At 52.0% G+C, this 17,891-nt stretch overlaps 1 protein-coding gene across 22 annotated transcripts in view; it reads left to right on the forward strand.

Moving 5' to 3' along the window:
* The window catches only part of MYO19 (myosin XIX), a 39,049-nt gene that overhangs the window by 16,191 nt on the left and 4,967 nt on the right, over positions 1 to 17,891 (forward strand). For 11 of the 22 annotated variants that reach the window (XM_063798678.1, XM_063798682.1, XM_063798681.1 and 8 more), the window contains 17 exons: positions 2,523 to 2,655; positions 3,331 to 3,400; positions 3,965 to 4,067; positions 4,784 to 4,880; positions 5,004 to 5,080; positions 7,042 to 7,132; positions 7,579 to 7,750; positions 9,359 to 9,432; positions 10,569 to 10,690; positions 10,981 to 11,094; positions 11,354 to 11,530; positions 11,885 to 12,037; positions 13,087 to 13,194; positions 14,465 to 14,535; positions 15,285 to 15,388; positions 17,270 to 17,436; positions 17,546 to 17,675. In XM_063798678.1, the coding sequence (XP_063654748.1) occupies positions 2,523 to 2,655; positions 3,331 to 3,400; positions 3,965 to 4,067; positions 4,784 to 4,880; positions 5,004 to 5,080; positions 7,042 to 7,132; positions 7,579 to 7,750; positions 9,359 to 9,432; positions 10,569 to 10,690; positions 10,981 to 11,094; positions 11,354 to 11,530; positions 11,885 to 12,037; positions 13,087 to 13,194; positions 14,465 to 14,535; positions 15,285 to 15,388; positions 17,270 to 17,436; positions 17,546 to 17,675 (1,963 nt within the window). Of the gene's footprint in view, positions 1 to 2,522; positions 2,656 to 3,330; positions 3,401 to 3,964; positions 4,068 to 4,783; positions 4,881 to 5,003; positions 5,081 to 5,734; positions 5,852 to 7,041; positions 7,133 to 7,578; positions 7,751 to 9,358; positions 9,433 to 10,568; positions 10,691 to 10,980; positions 11,095 to 11,353; positions 11,531 to 11,884; positions 12,038 to 13,086; positions 13,195 to 14,464; positions 14,536 to 15,284; positions 15,389 to 17,269; positions 17,437 to 17,545; positions 17,676 to 17,891 lie in introns of all 22 variants that reach the window. The other 11 variants (XM_063798676.1, XM_016931964.3, XM_063798680.1 and 8 more) reach the window with 3 other exon arrangements.

A 17,891-nucleotide genomic window follows, 5' to 3' on the forward strand; every position in this document is an offset into this window, starting at 1 on the left:
TTTTTTTCTCTGAGATCCTCTGGCCCAGGCTGGAGTGCAGTGGTGTGATCTCAGCTCACTGCAACCTCCACCTCCTAGGTTCAAGTGATTCGTTTGCCTCAGCCTTCTGAGTAGCTGGGATTACAGGTGCATGCCACCACACCTGGCTAATTTTTGTATTTTTAGTAGAGACTATGTATTTTTAGTAGAGACGTTATAGTTTCACTATGGTGGCCAGGCTGGTATCAAACTCCTGGCCTCAAGTGATCAGCTCGCCTCAGCCTCCCAAATTGCTGGGATTACAGGCGTGAGCCACTGTGTCCAGCCTTGTCTGAAATTTCATTACCAAGTCGGTATTAGAAAATATTTTGAACTAATAAATTAAAATGAAAGCACAACATCTTCATTACCTCTTTTTTTTTTTTTTTTTTTTTTTTTTTGAGATAGTTTCGCTATTGTTGCCCAGGCTGGAGTGCAACGGTGCGAGCTCAGCTCACTGCAACCTGCGCCTCCCCGGTTCAAGCGATTCTCCTGCCTCAGTCTCCCTAGTAGCTGGAATTACAGGTGGATGCCATGACACCCAGATAATTTTTGTATTTTTAGTAGAGACAGGGTTTCACCATGTTGGTCAAGGCTGGTTTTGAACTGCTGAACTCAGGCAATCCACCCACCTTGGCCTCCCAAAGTGCTGGGATTACAGGCGTGAGCCACCGCACCTGGCCTCATTACCTTATTTAATCTTAATTACCTCCCAAAGATCCCTTCTCCAAATGCAGTCACATTGGGAGTGAGGGCTTCAAAATATGAATTTGAGGGGAACACAATTCAGTCTGTGGCATACCTTAAGAAGCTAGAGGGGAACAGAATAAACCCAAAGTATGCAGAAGAAGGGAAAAAGTAAAGATGAATAAAATAGAAAAATTAATGAAATAAAAGACTTTTCTCCGAAAAGATGAATAAAATGATAACTCTCACTGGGTGCAGTGGCTCACGCCTGTAATCCAGCACTTTGGGAGGCCAAGGTGGGTGGATCACCTGAGGTCAGAAGTTAGAGACCAGCCTGACCAACATGGTGAAAGCCTGTCTCTACTAAAAATACAAAAATTAGCTGGGCATGGTGGCGAGCTCCTGTAGTCCCAGCTCCTCAGGAGGCTGAGGCAGGAGAATCACTTGAACCCCGGAGGCAGAGGTTGCAGTGAGCCGAGATCGTGCCACTGCACTCCATCCTGGGTGACAGCAAGATTTTGCCTCTAAAGAAGACAAACAAACAAAAAAAATGATAACTCTCCAGTCAGACTTATAAAAAGAGAAAAAAGATGTAAATCACCAGTATCAGGAATGAAAGAGTAGACATCAATATAGATCTTACAGATTAAGATAATATTTTGAATAACTTTATGCCAAGAAATTATACAATTTAGATGAAATGGAGAAATATTTTGAGAAACACAAACTGCTGAAGATCACACAAGAAGAAAAAGAACCTGAATAGCCCCTATTTCTGAAAGAAATTGAAGTCATAGTTAAAAGCCTTCCCACAGAGAAAGCTCTAGGCCCTGGTGGCTTGACTTGTGAATTCTACCAAACATTTAAGGAAGAAATGTTACCAGTTCTACATAAAGTCTTTCAGAAGATAGAAATATCTCTGATCCCAAAGAAAAATCTAAAGAATCAACAAAGTAAGTTGCCACCTTACTGCAACTAAAAAGTTGTAGAGCGTTTAGTGAGGTGATAGGATATGAGGTCAATATGTAAAGACAGTGTATTTCTATGTCCTAGCCACAAACAATTAGAAGTTAAAATGAAAGTATACCTCACTTCAGCTGATTAAGAACAAAAGAGTATGAATTAAAATTAGACTGCTTGGGGCCAGGTGCGGTGGCTCACACCTGTAATCCCACTTTGGGAGGCCAAGGTGGGCAGATTACGAGGTCAGGAGCTCAAGACCAGACTCACCAACATGGTGAAACCCTGTCTTTACTAAAGATATAAAAAATTAGCCAGGCGTGGTGGCACGCGCCTGTAATCCCAGCTACTTGGGAGGCTGAGGCAGGAGAATCGCTTGAACTCAGGAGGCAGAGGTTGCAGTGAGCCGAGATTGTGCCATTGCACTCCAGCCTGGGAGGCAAGATGAGACTCCGTCTCGGAAAAAAAAAGTTAGACTGCTTGGGTATAAATTGGAGCCCTGTCATTGAGTAGATGCATGATTTTTAATAAATTTTTAAATTTCTATGCTTTGGTTTTATTGTTTTATAAACAATTGTATAATCACACCTTTGCAGAGTTTGCAAAAAAACATACACAGAAAGCCTCGATAGCTCAGTGTCTGCCACAGAGCTGAGAGAAACAGATGTCTACTCCCATTTTACAAACACAGGTAGAGGAAGTGCCTTGCCTGAGGCCAGGGTTGAATTCTGCCTTCACCCATTTTGTCAGCAACACACTGGTGGAGAAGAGAGCTCTGGTGGGCACTGTTCTCTCAGGCAGGCTCAGAAGTGGGTGGGAACATAGATACAGCTCCCACAGGGCTGTTTCTGCCACAGACATGGACGTCTCGCTGCCTGATGAATTTCTATGCTGTGGTGGCCGCCTCACCTGCATCTTGGGAGAGCCACAAGATTGCAGAGAGGATAGAACAGAGGATCCTGAACTCCAACCCTGTCATGGAAGCTTTTGGTGAGCTTGGGCTCCTTTGCACAGTATCTCAGTCCCATTTCCTCTGGGATTTTCCACCTTCCAGGGAGAGGGACAGTGCTTTGAGACCCTCCCTTGGGTGGGGGTGGAGGATGAGTGTATCCTTCACTGCCTCAGATCCCCAACCTCTCCCTGGTACTCCTTAGCATCATTCTAACAGAGGTAATGTCGTTCAGTCCTCTTCCTCGCTCCAGCCTAGGCACACGTAACAGTCGTGCTGGAGAAGACCTGGTGGCTTAGCTCGTCCAAATTCTGTCTTTCTATCCAGTTTCCTGATGGTTCAATGAAGGGTACTTGTTAAGGGATACAAGGTGATTAGTGTTTGTGTTGGCACTGGAACCCAGATGTGCCTTCCTGTCTAAAGTCAGTAGTGACAGCTGATTGTTTTTGACCTTTCCCTTCAAAGAAAGGTCCCTGACTGCCTAGGCTTGCTCATTCCAATTTCTTGCCAGGAAGTTCTTCTAACTCCCCTGAATCCCACTTGCTAAAGCATGAGGGCCCATTTTCTAGTCCTGTCCCCTATGACATGAAAACCAACAAAGGGGCCTTTAGGTGACTTGAGCACGGGAACATGACCTCCAGAGACCTGCAGCCACCTTGGCTTATGAGGACTCTGCAAACCCAGGGGAGTGAAATAAACACAGGTGTGATCTGTAGGGAATGCGTGTACACTGAGGAATAACAACAGCAGTCGCTTTGGGAAGTTCATCCAGCTCCAGCTGAACAGGTAATAGCTGCTGTTGCCCTGGCTAGTGGGAGGACGGGATTGGGGAGGTTGAAAGTGGCTGGGGCAGTATCTGGCCTGGGCCACCCCTATGGGCAAAAACCCTGCTCCTCCTGGTGCATGCCCTTTACCTCAGGTGTGAGCTCTGAGGGTGATCTTTGCACCTGGAGAACTATAGCTCCTCTCCCCTTGGGGAACCCTGGGGCAGTGCGCTTATTCAGGCCTGGGTTCCTCCTGGCTTTTACTCTTGCTTAGGGACTTCAAGCTAAATTGCCACCTCTTTGGACCATATCCCTGAGCTTGAGGCTGAGACTTCGACTCCTGTCTTGGGGTAGAGCAAAGTGATGTGCAGAGGCCTTGGCCCTGCCCACCTGAGCTAGATGCAGGGGAATATTCCACGACACCCAAGGACATTCTGAGTGGTCCCCACCCCTCAATGCCCATTGGCTAAGTGGAAGAGCTTGGCAGGGAGTTGCCAGGTAGCAGGCAATCTGGCACACCCAGATTGCCAGACATGGCTATGGAATGAATGGGCAACTAACGGGCTCTGGCCTGTGTGTGTCCCAGGGCTCAGCAAATGACTGGAGCCGCAGTCCAGACCTACCTCCTAGAGAAAACTCGAGTGGCCTGCCAGGCTTCCAGTGAGAGGAACTTCCACATCTTCTATCAGGTTTGTGCCAAATGGGGCCACAGCCCCCCAGATGCAGGACAGGGATGGGTCCGTGTTTTTCAACCCCCCACCCCCCAGAATGCTCCATGCCTGGTTCCTTCACCTAGCTTTTGATGGAGCCACCACTTTATCCTGCAGACTTTACATGCAACACTTCTGCCTCACACTGCACCTTGGCTCCCAGCACAGTTGTGGCCTGGGAGTATGTTTTACCTCCTCCATCAGACCAGAAGGTCCTTGAGGCTGGGACTGTATCTCTAGGGTGGAAGCCATGTCACTCTTATCATTTTAAGGGCTCTCCTAGAATGGCATCTGTCGCTAACAGAACAAGGGCTTCCCTAGAGTTGTGCCTTTTCCATCGGACTGGGAGTCCCCCAAGGCATGGATAGGATATCTCCCTTTCTCTCAAAATCGGAGCATCCTTAGGTGATGGGTATGCCTCCCACGTCAAGACGATGGACTCCCTGGGCAGGAGTTGTCCTTTTTTCACCAGACTGCAGGTTTCCCTAGAGCAAGGTTCTTTTGCATCAGATTGGAGACATCCAGGGCTATGTTTACGGCATCTTTTGCCCCCATACCTGCCCTGGGCTCTCGGAAGGGACCTCTGAGCCTTGTGATGTTGCTACCAACTCTCCTCTTATCCCAACCCCATGCCTATGCAGGCCTGGGCTTTTCTCAAACCCCCTACCCAGCCTCCCACCTACCCTTCTCCACAGATTTGCAAAGGAGCCAGTGAGGACGAGAGGCTCCAGTGGCACCTTCCTGAGGGAGCTGCCTTCTCCTGGCTGCCCAACCCAGAGAGGAGCTTAGAAGGTAAGGGGAGCCCCATCCAGCACCTTGCGCTGACCCAGCATCACCCACCCACTCTGTACAGAGCCTGCCTCCCTCGCATCTTGCTGCTGCTGACCTCTGCCCCGAACTTGGATTCTTTTTCAGAGGATTGTTTTGAGGTGACCAGAGAGGCCATGCTCCATTTGGGCATTGACACCCCTACCCAGAACAACATCTTTAAGGTCAGAAGAAAAGCCACATTACTTATGTTTGGCAGAGATGACGGGCAGCCCTTTTCATAGAGATTTTCCCTGGACTTGGAGTTGGTCTTTCCCTGAGGATCTAGGACTTTGGGCCCCTCTGTGCTACCTCCAAGGAATCAGTCACCTCTGTTCTGCTGAGGCTGGAGACCAGGTGGTGGGGTGGACGGGGCATAAGGAACAGTGATGCATACACAGTGCTAGAGTACAGAATGCAGTAAGTGATCCATGGGGGCAGAGAGCAAGGTACCGCATGATCAGAAGAGAGAACTAGTGCTACCGCCTTGCTTGTCTAGTACATTAAAACTTACAAGTCATGTTCACGCTTCTCTGCTCACTTAGTTTTTTAAACAGTCCTCTGTGTGTGTTTATTTCCCTTTATGCCTGAGAAAACCAGAGAGGTAAAGTGACGTGCCCAAGGTCAGATACCACTAAGTGGTGATACAGAGTACCAGACATAGTAATTCCAAATTCCTACCCTCTCTGTCTTCCCCCAACCCGTGCCCCGTCATCCTCTGGAACATGAGACTGCCCCAGGTGAGCTGGGCTCCTCTCAGTCACACTAGGGGGGCCTCCCTTCTGTCTTTGCTGACAGAGCTGACTACCTCCTCTCATCTTCCTCACCCTCTAGAGCAGCAGGAGGGGATAGATAGGATGGCCTGGCAGTCGAGAAAGGGAGGCCACTTCAGGGAGGTAGCAATGCAGTGGAAAGTGACCCTCACCTCCAGATGGGGGCTGCTCAGACACTGCCAGGTAAGAACTTGACAGAAGGACAGCACCTGGGGACAAGCCCAGGATAAGTGGACAACACTGGGAGTCGGGGCAGGAGTGCTTTGGAGGTGGGCATGACCCTCTGCCACAGCCCTTCTGCCTGGTGGGCATGGCAGTCTTCTGGAGCAAGTTGTGGCCGGAAGACCAGTAGCACATGGAGGCACCCTGCCTGGGACCATATAGGAATGGTGGGTGGGGTCCCTGTGTCAGGTCTGAGGGTGGTTTTCTTTTTTTTTTTTTTTTTTTTTTTTTTTGAGATGGAGTTTTACTCTAGTTGCCTAGTCTAGAGTGCAGTGGCACAATCTCAGCTCACTGCAACGTCCTCTTCCCGGGTTCAAGTGATTCTCCTACCTCAGCCTCCGAGTAGCTGGGATTACAGGCATGTGCCACCACACCCAGCTAATTTTGTGTGTGTGTGTGTGTGTGTGTGTATTTTTAGTAGAGATGGAGGTTCACCATATTGGTCAGGCTGGTCTTAAACTTCTGACTTCAAGTGATCCACCTGCCTCAGCCTCCCAGAGTGCTGGAATTACAAGCGTGTGCCACCATGCCTAGCTGGGTCTGAGGGTTTTGAAGTTGCTGGGCCTTGGTGGGGTGAGGGGAGCTTCTGTCTATAGCCCCAGGGGGCTTGTCGGTGTGGAACATTTAGTACAAAGGCAAAGGGGCACCCATCGGACACAGACCAAGGTCACAGTGCCTCCAGCAGGCTGGGCTCTCAGAAGCCTGACAGTGGGAAAGGGCTCAAGGAAGCAGAGACAAGCCTCCAGCAGGCACACAGAAGCATCCCTGCCCCCAGTCACCAGTCTATTCCTAGAGAGCAGGGGACAGAAATGTAGAGGATGGGCGGGCATGGAGGCCCACAGGCTGCCCCAGGAGACATCTGAAGTCAGCCTGGGTTCTCATCCCACCCTTCCCCTCGGGAAGCACGTGTCCTCAGTCTCATCTCTATCATAGGCAGTGGCATAGCACATACCTTACAGGTTGTTGAAAAGATGCAATGAGGCGATGCATGTAACTTGTATAGAATTGTGTCTGGCAGAGATGGGCACACCTGGGCCATGATCGGGAGCTGCCCTTCTGCTGTCGTGATTGTACTCAGCAGAACGGCCCTTCCCAGAGTAGGCCCACGTCACGCCCTCTCCTACTCCCACCCATCCTTTTCTTTCCCCCAGGTCCTAGCTGGACTGCTGTACCTTGGCAATATCCAGTTTGCTGCCTCCGAGGATGAAGCCCAGCCCTGCCAGCCGATGGATGATGCCAAGTGTGAGGGTCAGGGTGTAGGATAGGGCAGGCCCTGTCAGGAAGGTAGCCAGCATTGCTGGGGTTGGGTGGAAGGCTGGATGGTGAAAATTGGAATCTGATGCCCTTGCTTATGCTACCCACCATAGGGCCTGGCCCTGGATCATTTACTCCTCACCCTGTCTGGTAAGGCAGACAGTATCGTCCCCATCTTAAAGATGAGAAAATGAGTCAGAGGTTTGTAAAGTGATTTGTCCCATACATGGCAGCATGGACTGGTACATGAAAGTGCTGGGTTTGAGTTCTGACTGCCGTTTATGGAGTCCTTTGGTGAGTCACTTCACTGATCAGAACTTAGGTTTCTTCTGTCCAGTTGGGGAAGTCATGGTCCCGCTGTGATGACTTCACAGTGCCTCGTGAAGAGGACTGGATGGAGAGTGATTTGCCTAAAGAGGATTTGCCCCTCCCAGACTCTGTCAGGACGGCAGCCTCGCTGCTGGGGCTCCCAGAGGACATGCTGCTGGAGATGGTGCAGATTAGAACCATCAGGGCAGGCAGACAGCAGCAGGTGTTCCGGAAGCCCTGCGCCCGAGCCGAGTGTGACACCCGTAGAGACTGCCTGGCCAAACTGATCTATGCGCGGTGAGCAGTTACTCTGGCCCCTTGTTGGGGAGGACCCCAACAAGTGCTCTTCCTGTCCGGGGTTGGGCCAGACAACATCAGGCAATAGGCACAGGCCCAGGGTGGGAGATAAGACAGACTGGTTCCTCTCCCTGCTCCTCAAACCCCTGGACACATCAGGGCATGGCTCCCAGGTTTCACCAAGCAGCGTCTGTGGCCTCTTTCTGAGTGGGAAAGTTGCTACATTCCTGGCCAGAATTCAGCTCATTATTAAAGTTCAGGAGGCTGCTTTAGCCTCAGCAAGGTGAAGAGAACCTGCTCAGCTGTCTGCTGGCAAGGCAGGCCCCAAAGGTGATCTAGAGCCTTCGCAGTTCCTGCTTCAGATCCTTGGCTGAATGGGCCTCTCTGTCTCCCTGTGCCTTTGTACATCACCTAGGAGTTTGATAGATTGTGGTAAAGCCAGAGGCTCAGCCCACAGCATGTAGCACAGTGGTGAAGGTGGGGTCCTGGCCTTTTCTGGTAGGTTACATGGGTACCTCCACCCTCTGGCCATGTGGTTAAGGATGATCTCTCACCTTGAGTTCTGAGATTCTTCAGCAGGCCTTGTAAGGGCTTCAGGGGCCCAGAATCCTCTGAGATGAGCCAGAATGAGTGTATGTGTGTGCATGTGCACATGAGACCTTGGGCACCTTTCTGGGGAGAGGGTCCCCTGCTTTCATAAACGCCACAAAGAGCCAATAGCCTGAGAAGCTCTGCTGGGGGAACCAGATCGTCTGAGTTGAAAATGGTCCAGGGCAGCTGAGGCCAGACTAAATCCATTTCAGCAAGAGACTAGTTACCACTGCCTCAAAGCTAATTTCAGGTCACAATTTGAGGTCAAAGGCTTTTAAAGCCTTTGCCTACAAGTCACTCCAAGATGAGCAGATAAAGTGTGATGAACACAGAGTGAGCTTCTGACCACAGGACATTTGCACAGCCCCTGTTGCAAAAAGAGCCAGTTTATTTACTGAAGGGAAAAAAGTTGCAGAGCAATTACTTTAAGAAAAATTGTAAGGAAGAAACCCCTGTATAGTGCTGTATAGTGTCAGCGTCTTGTGTGGTAGTCTCATCTTCTCTGGGCTGGGGCCGGTTCTAGAGTGGAGGATGCCATTGTTGACCTCGGGACTGGGGGCCCACTTGTGCAGAACTACATCAGGGGGTATGGTGGGGCCTTGAGCTCTGGGCTCCACCGGTAGAGTTTTGCAGGGGTGTTCAATGAACTCAGTTATTTACAAACCACACCCAGGCCCATCTGCCCCTTCCCAAGACACTAGCTGGGTCTTGAGCCATGTGACTGAGCTCGACTGATTCCCTGCCCAGCCTAGGAGCTGAGCTTGTCCTGTGCTCAGTCTTCCCATAAGGACATGCCAGGTTTGTGTGTACCTGGGAACATGCATGCCCATAGCCTGCATCTGTAGTAGGTCAAGATGTGATAGGCCGGAAGCAAGAGGAGAGGATTTGGCCTTTGACCTGTCAGGCTCAGAATACAAGGGCCCCCCAGGGTGTAGCACCCTGATGGGGGGAGCAATTTTACCACCCCTTTGACTCAGCCAGACCCTCTCACCAGAGTCCACTCTCTTCCCCCAACAGGTTGTTTGACTGGCTAGTATCAGTGATCAACAGCAGCATCTGTGCAGACACCGACTCGTGGACCACTTTCATAGGTAGCAAGGCCTCACTGTGCTGGGAGCACTCCAGAAAAAGAGCAATAAAGCCCTGGATGGAGAGGCAGGAGCCCTGGGTCCACTGTGTGACTCTGGGCAGTTCCTTTCCCTTTTTTGTCTCCTCTTGCATCTGCCTGCCAGCATAGGGCGAGATCTCTGCATAGGGTGAGATCTCTGCTCTCCTGCACCCACATCTGAGCAGTCCATAACTCTCCAGACAGGCTCAACAGTGCCTTGTCTGAAAGAGCCCTTTACCTCCCCAGAGACCCAGCTCTAATTGTGGGAGAGTAGTGGGGGTTGGGGAAAATAGCTGGATTAGAAGGGACTTTGGAGGCTGGCACCGTGGCTCACACCTGTAATCCCAACATTTTGGGAGGCCAAAGTGGGAGGATCACTGGAGGCCAGGAGTTGGAGACCAGCCTGGGCAATATAGCAAGACCCCATTTCAAAGAAATTAGCCAGGCATGGTGCTACATGCCTGTAGTCCCAGCTACTCAGGAGACCGAGGTGGGAGGATCACTTTAGCCCAAGAGTTTGAAGCTTCTGTGAGCTGTGATCACACCACTGCACTCCAGCCTGGTCAACAGAGCAAGACCCTATCTCAGGGGGGAAAACAAAAAAAGACTTGGGGGACATGACTGAGGGAGGTCAACACGGTTGTAACTAGGTGGGACAGTCAGTTATAGGAGGAAATAAAGCTTAAAGGTACAAGTGCAGTTTGCTCATGGAATGGTGGAATTCTAGGCACCAAATTGGCTAGTGAGACTAATGCCCTCCAAACTAGATTTAACACAGAAAATGTTCCCTGGGACCTGGTTTCCTATAGGAGGTGCCTATCAGAACCAGAGAATTCAGACTCAAAAATGGGCCTGATGCTCTGGGCTGTCTTCACACTTCATTTGGGTTTCCTGCTTGCTCTGAGCTCTACAGGGGAATGGGGTAGAGATGGGAGCCACCTTGGGTGGAGGGTGGGGAAGGTATGTTCTGCCCACCACAGGTGTCATGCTCACTCAGCCTGATGCCCAGGATGCCAAGTGTAAGGCATTGGCAGGGGCCCAGCCACCCTGGGTTCCTTGGTCCCCTATTCCCCATCTGCTCCCTGCAGTGGCCCCATGGGTTCTCTGCCATCCTCCCAGGCCTGCTGGATGTGTATGGATTTGAATCATTCCCTGACAACAGTCTGGAACAGTTGTGCATCAACTACGCCAATGAGAAGCTGCAGCAGCATTTTGTGGCTCACTACCTAAGGGCCCAGCAGGTGAGGGATGGGGTGAGCAGGAGGCAGGTCCTTCTTTTGGATCCTCAATCCCTTCCTGACCTTCCAGCCCCAGTCCACGTTCTGATTAGAAGCCTTTTGTTCCTTCTTATTTTATTTTTAATTGACAAATAATAATTGCACATATGGAGTACAGTGTAATGTTTTGATATACTTTTGTTTCTTTGATGCTGTTCTGGAATACGCTGTGGTTCCGAGGCCAGCCGTGGATGGCCCGTCAGGACATCAGACCACAGCTGCCTTCTCCCACCTCATCCCACCTTGTTCTTTAGGAGGAATACGCAGTTGAGGGCCTGGAGTGGTCATTCATCAACTACCAGGACAACCAGCCCTGTTTGGATCTCATTGAGGGAAGCCCCATCAGCATCTGCTCCCTCATAAATGAGGTGGGGAGGTCAGCTAATGAGCCGAGCACCAGAGTTGGCCTTTGGGTTTTCTGGGTCCTTGATGATTATCCTGTTTCCTCTCTGTGCCTGTCTCCTCCCAGTCTGCCAAATAGATCTGCTAATTGCTATATTTTTTCTGTTGGGGACACTGTGATGCCTGTGTGATGTCTGCTGTCATGGGGTCCACAGGGTGGGGACAGTGAGGGTTGTGGTGAGACACTCTCATGTTGGTGGCTGACCCCCTGTTCCCATCCCACAGGAATGCCGCCTCAATCGACCCAGCAGCGCAGCCCAGCTCCAGACACGCATTGAGACTGCCCTGGCAGGCAGTCCCTGCCTGGGCCACAATAAGCTCAGCCGGGAGCCCAGCTTCATTGTGGTGCATTATGCGGGGCCTGTGCGGTACCACACAGCAGGCCTGGTGGAGAAGAACAAGGTACGGGCTGGGCCATGCCCTGTGGGGCCTGCGAGAAACGAGATGCTGGGTCTTTGCTATGCAGACATAGTAGTTTCCCCTCGTGAGTCCTTTCTCTCCTGAACCTCCTCCCAGAATCCAGAATCACCATCTTGGGCCCACCTGTCTGAGGTCTCCACTAATCAAGCATGACCTGCCTGGAGATAACCCATGTTAGACTGGGTCTCCAGGTCTCTGGTTGTCCAGTGGACCTTCTCTTGGACTCGGGCCCTGTCCTACCTGGAAGCCCCGTCATCTGCGGCTTGGGTGGGCAGTGGATGGCCCTGGGCAGAAGCTCCACCTGCCCTCACTGCTGCTCTTGCCATTTCCCAATAGGACCCTATCCCACCTGAGCTGACCAGGCTCCTGCAGCAATCCCAGGACCCCCTGCTTATGGGGCTGTTTCCTACTAACCCCAAAGAGAAGACCCAGGAGGAACCCCCTGGCCAGAGCAGGGCCCCTGTGTTGACCGTGGTGTCTAAGTTCAAGGTGGGTCTGATGTGCTGATGGGAGGTGCTTGGTTCACTCCACGGTCTCACAAATATTTATTGAGCACCTGCCAGGATCGGTGCTGTTTGTTGGGGAGCAGTGGCAAGTCAAGTAGATGTGGTCCCAGTCCCCTGGAGTTTATACTTCAGTGTGGAAGACAGAAACAGTAGACAAATAGGCTATCAGGTATAATATGATGGGAAGTCTAGGGGCCTATGGGGGCACCATGCAGCCTCTCACCCCCTGCCAGTGGGGTGCTTATGGGAAGAGGATCAGCTACATGAGCTTCTTTGACCTGGCTCATCCCCAGCTGTCTAGCTTCCTGTTCTAACCCTACCCTCACTCACTTCTCTCACATCGTCTGCTTTCTACCACCTCTCAGTCCTTGCATGTACCGCCCCACCTTCCTGGGATACTCTTGACTACTGCCCCATCAGCTCCACCTCACTCCCATCCTCCACGCCCCTTTTCCTAGTTTAGTCCTTCTCATCCTTCAGACTTTAGCTTTATCGCCACCACCTCGAGGAGGCACCTGGAAAACCAGGTTTGATTAGCACCTTCCTACCCAGCCTCAAACACACCCCCAAGGGTGTTCATCCAACATGTGTGGCCCATTGGAGTGAGCTCTGACATGGCAGCAGGCAGCCTGTGGCACAGCCTCCAACACACAGGATGAGCTGAGTGATAACAGTTGTTGCTGGACGAATGGCAAGAAGTTTTGAGATTGTTCTTTTCTAAGAAGATTGCTCTGGGGAGAAGTGGGGAAGGGAAAGAGGAGGAGATTGGATTCAGGGAGACCAGTCAGGGAGGATCACAGGTTTAGAAGGGTCCCTTAAGACAGAGATGAGGAGCATGGGAAGTTAGGAGAGGAACGTGCTCTGAGCCTGCTCGTCGAGAGCCTGCAGCAGTCATCCCTGCACAGGAGATTCTTGGTCTCAGGATCATGGAAGGGCCCGCTGGAGTCATTTGATGTAATTACTAACCAGAGCCCAGTTGATGGCCCTGGGCAGCCCCTCTCCCTGCCTAACCCCATGGTCTCTCATCTGCAGGCCTCACTGGAGCAGCTTCTGCAGGTCCTACACAGCACCACGCCCCACTACATTCGCTGCATCAAGCCCAACAGCCAGGGCCAGGCGCAGACCTTCCTCCAAGAGGAGGTAATTAACACCGGGCCAAAGCTGCTTCGCACCAAACCCCATCTGGCCAAGGCCCTGGAGAGATGAAGGGCAGGACATCTGTTCCAAATGGAGTGCACAGAAGTGGTCTCTCCGGCCAGGCCTGACATGAGAGAGGACCCATCTCCCTTGCTGTGGCAGGGCAGGCATGTATGGTTGTGTGGTCTGTGCATAGTAGCCTAGCCAGGGAGGCAAGTTCCAGTGCATCTTGTTTTTTTGAGCCATGTACCCTGATGAGAGACTGAAACTGCCCAGAGGAATGGGTGTCTCGTGATTAGCTGAAAGTCTGCATCACCACACAGTCCCCGCACAGTGCAGCCATTTCTCACTGGAGGTATCTTTTTTTTTTTTTTTTTTTTTGAGACTGAGCCTCACTCTGTCACCCAGGCTGGAGTGCAGTGGTGCAATCTCAGCTCACTGCAACTTCCGCCTCCCGAGTTCAAGTGATTCTCCTGCCTCAGTCTCCCAAATAGCTGGAATTACAGGTACGCACCACCACACCTGGCTAATTTTTGTATTTTTAGTAGAGGTGGAGTTTCACCATGTTAGCCAGGCTGGTCTCAAACTCCTGACCTCAGGTGATCTGCCCACCTCAGCCTCCCAAAGTGCTGGGATTACAGGCATGAGCAGCCACTGCACTCAGCCGGTATCATTTTTTTCTAATCTAACAAAAGCACTCTAGCCAGCAGCTGCCCTTTTCTTGGGATTCCAGGTTCTGAGGGATGTGGATGAGGGGTGAATGCTGGGCACTGCTGAAGGTGTGGCCTGGTAGATGTGGCCTTCCGGTTTGTAGCCAGGACAACTCAGCTCTGTGGTAAAGACCTGGGTTCAGGTCACAGAAGAATCTTCATAGTATAATCTTCCCTGCCTCTCAGCTGTGAACCACCCTCTAATGCCTGCAGACAGTGAAAACAATCCAAACTGGAAATTTGCCTGGGCTGGGTTGTGTGGTAGTGAGACTACACTGAGGGCAGGGTGAGACGGAGCCAGGACATCACTTGCTTCAGCTGTATCAGAAGCCACGCGTCGGATGAGGGGGACTTGGGACCACCAGGACCCTTTCTAGTGGGAGATTTGTTTTCAAGGTCCCTCGATTTCTCACTGCCCCAAGGAGATACCCCCATTAGCCAAGCCTTGGGAGAGCCTGCAGCTTGGCACTGGCCAGGGCCTAAGAAGAAGGGCTGAGAGAATGGCATTTCTGGCCTGCTGGCCCCATGCTGCAGGTGCCTGCCCTGTCTCCCCACCCTTGCAGGTCCTGAGCCAGCTGGAGGCCTGTGGCCTCGTGGAGACCATCCATATCAGTGCTGCTGGCTTCCCCATCCGGTGAGTGGGCTCGATCACGGCACAGTGCAGGGCCAGTACAGAGTGGGGCTCAGGACTCTCATTGGGCAAGAGCCTGCCCAACCCAGAGTGAGATGTGGAAATGAAGAGAAAGAGGCTGGTCTGTAGAAGTCAGCTGGGAACTAGGGAGCAGCACCCATTCGTTCATCCATTCACTTATTGTGCACTATTTTGTACCCAGCTGATGGCTGTGACAAAAGCCACATTGGTACCATGTTGGGGACAGAAGCCAGACTCAGGAGGGCTGACAAGCAATTGGGAGGAAGTGCAGATATCAGGTGCCAGCAGCTGTCTGAGAAGTGTTGCCTTGATGAGGAGCAGGGAGATCTGGGGGAGGCAGAGGAGACTGTGGGGTCAGAGAGGTCAGAGGGGAGATGTGGTCAAGCATGTCTGCGTCATAGGAGTGGTCCAATTGTTTGGGGAGAGGCCTGTCAGCCCCTTTGGAGGGAGGCAGCCCGCAAATCCCCTGCTAACACAAGAGATGCTTTGTGTTGGTAGACCAAGGCAGCAGGGAGAGCAGACCCATTTTAAATGGTCTTTATGGGTTTCCAACTAAGTGATCCTAGAAATCGCTTCAAAACCACATTCACATTCAGTGGGGATACTCGGGGAGGGCAGCACCGTGCTGTGTTGTTGAGCAGATTAAATAGAATAACTTCTGATGAGCCCTGAACCGTTAACCTGGCTCACAGATGAAGTAATTCTCTACTTCTGCCTGCTTTGGCTTCCAGGGTCTCTCACCAAAACTTTGTAGAACGATACAAGTTACTAAGAAGGCTTCATCCTCGCACATCCTCTGGCCCCGACAGCCCATATCCTGCCAAAGGGCTCCCTGGTGAGTGGGACCCATGAGTTAGTCATTTGTGCAACCACAATTTACTGAGCATCTACCCTGTGCCCTGTCTTAGGGCTAGGGGGCTGGGGCTTACTGGTGAATAAAACCAGCCCTGGTTTTGGTTCAGTGGGGGAAACAGATTCAAAAAAGACAAATAGTATGGAAAGTGGAAAAGCAGAGCTATGAGCAGGATGCTGTGGGTGGTGCTAGGGAGGTGTGAATTGGGGAAGGCTTCCTGGAAGAGGTAGTATCTGAGAATAAATTGGATTAGCCAGGTGACGGGTGGTCCACATGATAGATGTAATCTGAACAAAGGCCTAGAGGCTTGAGGCAGCAGTGTGGGTATGAGGAACTCCAGCCCGTTCTGTGTTGCTGGTTCACTGAGGCAGAGAACTGGGGCAGGTGAGGCTGGAGTGGCAGGTGAGGCTGGAGTGGCAGGTAGGGCTCCATCAAGGAATCTGGACTTTATTCTCTGGGCAGATGAGCAGGCACTGCAGGGGAGGGAGCAAATGACTCTTGTCAGCCTCACACTTTCTGGAGACCACTCTGGGGGCACCATGGAGGGCTGTGGGATTGAGGCTGCAAAGTTGCCCCAATAGAGAGAAACAAGAATTGTGGGCACAGTCGGGAAGTATTTGTTGGAAGAAACTGGTCAGTCTTGGTAGGGGCTTGACTAGATGTAGAGGGAGAGGAAAGGAGTAAATTAACTTAGCCTGGGAAGTGAGGAAGAGCAAGAGGAAAAGAGGTTCAGGGAGGCTGAAGAGCCCGGGCATGGGTGACTTGTCCTGCAGGTCCAGTGAAGAAGTCTGCAAGGCACTTAGGCAGGCTTTAGTCTCAAAGGAAGAATCTGGAGGCCCTCATATGGGGGTTGTCAGCATGCAGATAAAAGAGAGGCTGTGGGAGCCACAGGGCCCAGACACAGGCAGAGGGAGAACAGGCCAAGGACAGGCTGCCGGGGGGCCCCGCCTCGGCAGGACCCCAGCCCAGCACCTCTGCCCCTCCCACGCAGCCTTACCCTGGGCCCCTCACAGCCACTGGGGCAATCCTGCTTTGTTTCCCTCCCCTCCTGGGCAGTTTTCACTTTCCTTTCACCCTTTCTCCTTTCTTCTCCCTCTCCATGGTTTGCTGTCCTGTTCCGTGTCTCTTACCCATAGCCCTTCTGGCCCCTGGTTGATTTTGCTGCTGTTTCTCATCTGTGGTGTCTCCTTTGGCAGCCTCTGTCTTCAGAGAGGCACTGGGCATCTAAGGTGGTCAGAGCCCTCAGGTAAATCCTACCTCTCCAGGAGTCAGCTCTGCGAGCTGCGGGAGGGCAGGCAGTGGGACACGGGACCTTTGCAGGGCTGGGATTTTTTTAAATTTATTTTTTAATTTATTCTTTTTATTTGCAGTAGAAGATTCCCAAACTAAGGGCTGGGATTGGATCTCCCTTTTCCCATACATGGTGGGGAGTTGAGGGGTCGGGGCTGAGGGAGTGGCCTATAGCTGCCCTATTTGGCCCTCAGGATGTGTGTTTGGGCCTTGGAAACAAATGCTGGCTGAGCAGCCTGGGATTCCAAGCTTGGAAGGAGTCACCCTTCCAGGTGTCAAGCACCCTCTGCCAGCCTGCCCAAAGGGACTCATGGCAGTAGAGGCTGTGGGACACCCCAGGACACACAGGCGCAAGTGGGTATTCCAAGGCTCCACGGAACAGCTAGCACCCTGAGGGACAATAGAGAGGCTGTTTGTGGCTTCCTCCAAAAGAAGAACGAGGAGAAAGTGGCTAGAGCCAAGAACAGCAGGAAAGAGACCTGTAGAGTGCTAGGGAGGCCAAAGCCAGTTTCTTCAGGCCACAGAGGCATGTAGAGATGACCATGCACTGATGGGGCCATCTCCCTCCCCCAGAATGGTGTCCACACAGCGAGGAAGCCACGCTTGAACCTCTCATCCAGGACATTCTCCACACTCTGCCAGTCCTAACTCAGGCAGCAGCCATAACTGGTGACTCGGCTGAGGCCATGCCAGCCCCCATGCACTGTGGCAGGACCAAGGTGTTCATGACTGACTCCATGGTGAGCTGGTTTGGGGATGAGGAGGTTACAGAGGCAAGCTGTGTGCTCTCCTCAGCAGGAGGGGGCAGGGGGAGAAGAGGCTGCCCTCAATGGATGCCTTTTCTCCCAGCTGGAGCTTCTGGAATGCGGGCGTGCCCGGGTGCTGGAGCAGTGTGCCCGCTGCATCCAGGGTGGCTGGAGGCGACACCGGCACCGAGAGCAGGAGCGGCAGCGGCGGGCCGTCATGCTCATCCAGGCAGGTAGGTGGGCAGGTCACCTGTCAGCACTGCTCACAGACCCCACAGGATGTTGGTTTCCTTTGAAACATAGCTCGTCGAGTCCCCATCTCCTGAAGCTGTGTCCCAGCCTGAAGAGATGTCCCTGTGGTGTGCTGGGATTCAAATTCCCTGTCCCCCTCACTCATAACGTCTCTCCAGTTCAATGGAAACCAAGTCACTCCACAAACAAAGGTTCTC

This window comes from Pan troglodytes, chromosome 19 (assembly GCF_028858775.2).
Source record: "Pan troglodytes isolate AG18354 chromosome 19, NHGRI_mPanTro3-v2.0_pri, whole genome shotgun sequence".
Taxonomy (NCBI): domain Eukaryota; kingdom Metazoa; phylum Chordata; class Mammalia; order Primates; family Hominidae; genus Pan; species Pan troglodytes.